The following is a 6,865-nucleotide window of genomic DNA, read 5'->3' on the forward strand; positions in this document are numbered from 1 at the left end:
TGGTGGGAGAAGGGGGTTTTAGAAGGCTGTGGTTAGAACTTCTTTACTTTTAAACTTTTATTCAGGACCATTTCTAATCAAATTGAATTAAGTGGCCAATGCAGATTGTTTTTATCCTCTAAGATTCAGATAACACCTATTCTGGTTATCCTAGGCCAGCACAGTTTCACTCCAGGCAGAGGTTTGGGGTGAAGGGAGGTGCTCTGGGAAGTGAATCTGGGGGTCAAGTCTCTAAAAGTCTTGAATGGGGAAGTAGCTCCAAGCTCTGGGCATCTCAGTAATTAAAAACAGTGTCCCTTCCTTCCAAGGCTTTGGGAACTGTTTAGCAAGCATCTGCTGTGTGCAAGTCCCTGAGCCGGGTCACTTCTATTCACCTCACCACTTGCGGGATAATCGCTCAGATATAGGAAAAGGCAGCCGCAGCCTGGAAAGAGTCATTTGAAGAAATAGGTGCTGGCCCAGCGGCCTGCAGAGAGATTGGAGGCCTCTGCACATTGGAAGTTCGTGCTCTCTCCCCTTTCCCATGCTGAGACAGTCATCACTAAGGCTTTGAGATGTAATTACCCAGGGTATAGTTTGAAGTGGGGTGGGAATATCTATACTTTTTTTTTTTTTTAACCAGGTGCAATGAATAAAAATGTCCTTCCCCAAAAGATACACAGGTCCGGGGTGGGCAAACTTGGCACCCAGTTCTGAGACTTGCAAGGGTGTGTGTGGGGGTGGGTGGTTTGGGAAGCACTAGATATTATCTATGCCTTTTCCTCACTCCTCCTCCGCCTTGAAGGCAAACACTGGCACCCGAACACACGACAAACACAGGCTCAGACACACTCATGAACACACAATGCACGCAGTCTTGAGAAAAAGGTCGGATCCGGGTGTCCAGAGAGGAGATTCAGGGAAAAGAAAACTCGGGGATTCCAAGTTTCTAAGAGTGCGCTGGTTTTGTTTTCGAGTGGAAGAGATGGAAAGCTCTGGTTTAAATTTTCCAGTTGGAACTACTTGGGAGAGGGTAGCTGTGACCACCTACCTCTCTGGCTCGCTCCGGCCCCTCTCCTAAGGGAGTTATAGTAATAGCGGACGCCGTTGGGCACTTGCTGATAGCGAAATACCTGCTTTTCTAAGCGCCATGCATGTAGTATTTCTTTTAGCAGGGATGCTGGCCCTTGCTTTCAGTGCTGGCCCCTAAAACTGTTACGTTCGCCCAGTTTCGACCCATAGTAGGAGTTTCATAAATGTTTTTGCAATGTCACTTGCAGATTTTAAACATGTTCTGGCGCGGGGTGCCTTTTAAAAAGAGGGGTCAACAGAGAGAAGAAATGGGACTCCGCGAACTTCCTCTTTAAATAATCGGCCTTAATTACGCCTTGGACTTTTCAGTTTTGGCGCGATTATAACCCTTGAGGGATCGCCTGATAACAACTCTGCTGACTGCTCCTGTAATTAACTCCTAATTTATTTCAAACAGGAAAAAAAAAAAAAAAAGGCCCCAGCCTCTTCCGGAAGAGCCAATCGGAGGCGAGCGTCCTTGGCGTCAGCGCCAGGGCCGTCTCGGATTGGCTGAGCCGAGTCTCTCACTTCCCCTTGGAGGAAAGGCACGGCTGCCGGCGCGCCCCTCCCGTCTCCCCCCCAAAAAGTTTGAGTCGAAGCTGCCTGGTTGCCAGCGGAGTCGCGCGCCGGGAGCTACGTAGGGCAGAGAAGTCATGGCTTCTCCGTCCAAAGGCAATGACCTGTTTTCGTCTGATGAGGAGGGCCCGGCGATGGTGGCCGAGCCGGGCCCGGGGCCTGGGGGTGCCGACGGGGCCGCGGAGGAGCGCCGCGTCAAGGTCTCCAGCCTGCCCTTCAGCGTGGAGGCGCTCATGTCGGACAAGAAGCCGCCCAAGGAGACTTCCCCACTGCCACCCGAAAGCGCCTCCGCCGGGGCCACCCTGCGGCCACTTCTGCTGCCCGGACACAGCGTCCGGGAGGCGCACAGCCCCGGGCCGTTGGTCAAGCCCTTCGAGACAGCCTCGGTCAAGTCGGAAAATTCAGAAGACGGAGCGGCGTGGATGCAGGAACCGGGCAGATATTCGCCGCCGCCAAGTGAGTGCCTGCAGAGGCCGGGACAAGGGGTAGGAGGGTGCGCGGGGTACAGGAGAGAACTGGGGGTCAGTATTCCAAGCTAGGTGTACGGAGACCCCTCTGTACTATGCGCCCCGAAAAGCAAGCATTTCAAGTTCTTGGCCCCTTAATATCCCCAGAGTTCAGCGCGCCCACGGCATCCAAGATACCTTCAGGGTAATATCCGCGCAGCGCGTGTTTGGGATCCCCTAGCTGTACAGAATATTCGACACAATTGCCAACGCCCTGATCTTTGAAGGGCGAACCCAGCTGGGTTTGCGGGGTCGCTTGGGTATCCGTTTCTCTAGCCCTCAGCCCTGCGCTCAGGCCACTTCGCTTTTTTTCACCGTCCCTCGGGGTCTCCGTCTGGGGAATGAAGAAGGATCCACGTTTAATGAGCACCGGAATATATGCCAGGCAGAGGCAGAGTGTCTAACTGCCTTTCAAAGTTCACAACCCTGCGAGGTGTGCCCTCATTATAAAGATGAGCTAATTAAAATCTAACTCGACTTTGGGTAGAAATGATCATCTTCCATTGGTCCCGCGGGTATCGAAGCACGGTAACACGGAGGGATGGCGGCAGAGACTTAATGCGGCGAGGAAATATCTCCCGGTCGTCCCGGCGGCCAGCCCGTCGCTTCGCTGGGAGCGGGCTGGGGTCAGCAGCGTGGGGCTCCGCTTGGTTCAGAGTAATAATTAACAGCATTCCAGCAGCGCTTGAGTTTACAAAGTGATGCTTATTAGTTCACCAGATCCCGATCATCGCTGGAACCCCGAAGTGTGGGCAGAAGCCCGGGACCTGTGGTTATCCCAGTTTTCAGACAAGCAGACTTTGAGGACTGAACTTGCTTGAGCCAGGTCACCAACAATGTCTGAATTGGGCAAAGGGCCCTGGTGTCCAAGCCCCAACCCTGGCCACCTTGATCCCTCTCCCCAGACAGACCAAGCAGAGGGCCGAACACCTGCACCCCGCTTCCTGCCAATGAGGAGGGAGAACAGAGAGTCGCAGGAGAGCTGATTTCTCTTCCAGCGTTTACGTCCAGTTTTGGGCCCTGGGTCCTTGTGCAATATGGAGAAGCCATTCCCTGTAGCTCCTTTTACTTCTGTCTCCCAGCCTTTAAGATTTCTCTGTCTGCACTCTACCTCTAGGAAAGGTGAGAGAAAGGGTGCCTGCATAGGGACTTTTTCGAAAGCTGGGAGCATCACATTTTACCCCATTCCCATCAGCCCGGAACACTCGGGATGCAAAGTATTTTGTGAACAAAACAAGGCCATATAACCAGACATCAGTGGCTGTCCCCTCTGGCATCTCTCTCCACCCTGTTAGAAACTCCCAAAGATTCAAAGGGCGTGGAGGTTAAGGACTCAAAGAATTTAAACTCAAGTTTGCACAGTACTTTATAGCACTTTTCACCGTATTATCTTATCTGATCTCCGTGTGGCTGAAGCTGGCCTCCCGGTAACAGATGAGGACATTTCAGCAGAGTTCAGAGGAATCTGCACACATCGAGTTTGGGCTTAACAAGAGAGACTTGGGGACATTTAATGATGACCTATCTGATGGCAGACAAGACTCTGGGCATTCTAAAATTTGGTACTCTGGACCACACTGCAGGATCAGTATTAGTTACCCATTTTATTGATGGTGAAATCGAGGCTTAGAAACTTTAAGGGACTTAATTTGTTTGACAGATATTGAGGGCCTGTATATGCCTAGGCCTGGGCCAATTCCCAGCTGCGCATCAAGGATTCAGGCCTTACAGGGAGTGGTGTCCAGAGGTCAGACATTTCCACTTTCTTAGGTTCCTGGGGTTCTGTAAGCATGCCTGCCAGAGCCCAGGGTAAGGCAGCTGTGGGCCCTGGATGTGGCCCTTCCATGAGAAAAGTAGGAGATTCTGAGAAAGGATTTAATTTTTTTTAAAAGTGGGTCATTGGTACTTTGGGCCTGGAGATGGCCTCAGGAGCCCTGTGATAGGAGCGGTGGGTCCGGGGGAGCCTAGCGACAGAGCCTGGGGCAGGAGGAAGCCACCTGCCCAGGCCCGGGTTTTGTTTTTCTCAGGAGGCAGTAGGATAAATGCTGTTTTGCTTTGGATAATCGCACCCTTCCTCAGGCTGGTTTAAAATGGGGAGGAGAGTGGGAGGGTAGGGAGAGGTGCGCTGGGAGGGAAGCTTTGATACACACATGAGATCCAGTCACCTGGATTTCATAATTCAAATGCAGCCCCTAGGAGCAGCCGGAATGACCGCGCCCCGGCACAGAATCGCTTCCAAACGTAGAGCAGAGGCAAGTGTAGATTCCAGGAGCTTGGTATCTGAGCTGTGGCCACTGGATCCTCCCAGCTAGCCAGGTCACGTTTGTGAAGGGTGAGAATTTCACAGCTCCCTGAGTCTCTGATTGTTGTTATTTTATTTGTAAATTAAGAAGTAGGCACCCCCAGCTCTCTGGCTTTCTTAGGGATTAGCATATGCAAAGTCTACACTCCTGTGGTAGTTTCTTACCCATCTCTCTCCCAGATTTCTGTTTTTTGATTGATGGCAGAACCCACTACCTCTTTCTTCTTTAGCCACTTAAAAGTGATGGTTAATAATGTCACATTAGGACAAATCCATTTCTTGTTGGAAACGGAGGCTGGGTTGGGACTTGTGCTGTGTCACCCTCAAGTATGAAGTGTAAAAACTCTTTCTTGGGGCCACCAAAGTAACTAAACAAGAAACGCTACATTCTCCCTTTGGAGTGCTTTGGAGTTACTACAGTGGCTACATTTGGAAAATTAGCATAGCTCATAAAAGCCAAATGCAGAAAATGAATTGTTTAGCATCTGCCCCTCAGCTCCACCCCAACTTCCTTTAAGGAAAAACCCGAAGTTAGGTGATGCTATGGAATCACAAGGATGCCCTGTCCTATGATTTCCTATAATTGAACCCATTTTAAATATGGAGTCTGGATGCTGTTGGCATACCTTTATTTTGCTTGTTATTCCTTCTTTCTAAATTCCAGCAACATGCTAATCATTTACACATTGCCTCCAAACCATAGAATGGGTAGGAGAGATGGCTAAAATGTCATCACATGCTCTCAATTCAGGAGGCAGCATGATTTCCCCTGACATTTACATTTATGGGCGAGCTAATTTTTCCCTCCTTCTTAGTAAAGTTTATATTACAGAAGCACCCAGCCAAGAAAGTTATCCCACATCCAGATCTGTAAAATGATGTTCAGGTTTTATAATCTGTAGACTGGAGGGAATGACAGCTGTGTGGTTGTTTATTGCATGAGGCTGCTCACCAATCCATAGATGCTATTAATTTACTGCAGACCTTATCGGCACGATTATCCTTCATAAATATGTTGATTCAATCCAACTTCTCCTGGTGCAGAGAGGGGATGGACCCAGTTCATAAGACCCTTTTCATTTTCCTTCTCATATGTGATTATCTCAGTGTCCTAGGGATGTGAGGATTATCATGAACCCAGCTCCCCATTTTTAAGATAAGCAATATCAAGAAGAGATGGGGTTTTGTTTCTCAGAGAACCCTCAGCTCTCTTGACTTATGAGGGGTCTGTTCATATTTCATTATCTCTAATGCTGTGTGTTTTCCGTATAGAAAGTTCTGTTACACCATAAAACTCCCAAACTTTTGGAAAAAGATTCAGTTTTTTAAAAACAAAACAATTTATCCATTTAAGTATAGTCCTTCTCTATCCACCCCCCCCCAAAAAAATGCATCCACACATGGTTTTGACCGAGGTACCTTTTTGAAAGATGAAGAGGGAAGATCCCCCCCACAACCCACGGACACACCTGGCGAGAAAGCCACTTTCTTTTGCTAACTCACTCCCCATTCTCTGTTCCCTAGGACACATGAGCCCCACCACCTGCACCCTGAGGAAACACAAGACCAATCGGAAGCCACGCACACCCTTCACCACCTCCCAGCTCCTCGCTCTGGAGCGCAAGTTCCGCCAGAAACAGTACCTCTCCATCGCAGAGCGGGCAGAGTTCTCCAGCTCTCTGAACCTCACAGAGACACAGGTCAAAATCTGGTTCCAGAACCGAAGAGCCAAGGCGAAAAGACTGCAAGAGGCCGAACTGGAAAAGCTGAAAATGGCTGCAAAACCTATGCTGCCCTCTGGCTTCAGCCTCCCTTTCCCCATCAACTCGCCCCTGCAAGCAGCCTCCCTATACGGCGCGTCCTACCCTTTCCATAGACCTGTGCTCCCCATCCCGCCCGTCGGACTCTATGCGACTCCAGTGGGATATGGCATGTACCACCTGTCCTAAGGAAGACCAGCTCAATAGACTCCGGGATGGATGTTTGTTTAAAAGCCTTCCCCCTCCCTCTCCAAGAAGACAGTCCCGCTCTGAAAACCTTGCATGCACCACCCTCAGCGGCTAGATCAACAGGGCCACAGACATAGTTGAAATTGGTTCTTTTGACTGGAGACACCCAAGCCCTGTTTTCTTGGTGTAATCTTCCAGATGGCCACCCCCCTTCTCCTTTCACAAGATTGGCTCTGATGGTTTTTATATATAAATGTATATATATATATATATATATATATATATATAAAATAAAATATAATACATTTTTATACAGCAGACGTAAAAATCAAATTATTTTGAAAGGTAAAATTTATATATATATATATATATATATGTCTTTTTTCTCTATATATCACCTTCCTGCTTAATTAAGTCTACCTGTTGTTTTTTTCTTATGGGGGAGACAAATTATTTGCTAAAATTGCTGAAATCTGATGATT

At 48.8% G+C, this 6,865-nt stretch overlaps 1 protein-coding gene across 1 annotated transcript; it reads left to right on the forward strand.

Annotated features, from left to right (window-relative positions):
* The first annotated feature begins 1,504 nt into the window (after positions 1-1,504).
* Positions 1,505-6,661, forward strand: MSX2 (msh homeobox 2). Its single transcript, XM_082621708.1, has 2 exons — positions 1,505-2,082; positions 5,959-6,661. Exons 1-2 carry the CDS (start codon positions 1,704-1,706, stop codon positions 6,381-6,383), a joined length of 804 nt encoding a protein of 267 aa, XP_082477834.1. The 5' UTR covers positions 1,505-1,703; the 3' UTR covers positions 6,384-6,661.
* The last annotated feature ends 204 nt before the right edge of the window (positions 6,662-6,865 follow it).

This window comes from Mesoplodon mirus, assembly GCF_964341445.2.
Source record: "Mesoplodon mirus genome assembly, chromosome: 5".
NCBI lineage: Eukaryota > Metazoa > Chordata > Mammalia > Artiodactyla > Ziphiidae > Mesoplodon > Mesoplodon mirus.

What these genes read in the sequence shown, in the direction of transcription:
- MSX2 (XM_082621708.1), top strand. Translation starts at nt 1,704, where the DNA reads ATGGCTTCTCCGTCCAAAGGCAATGACCTGTTTTCGTCTGATGAGGAG. An exon ending in CAGATATTCGCCGCCGCCAA is followed by an intron (nt 2,083 to 5,958) that starts GTGAGTGCCTGC and finishes TCTGTTCCCTAG; the next exon opens with GACACATGAGCCCCACCACC.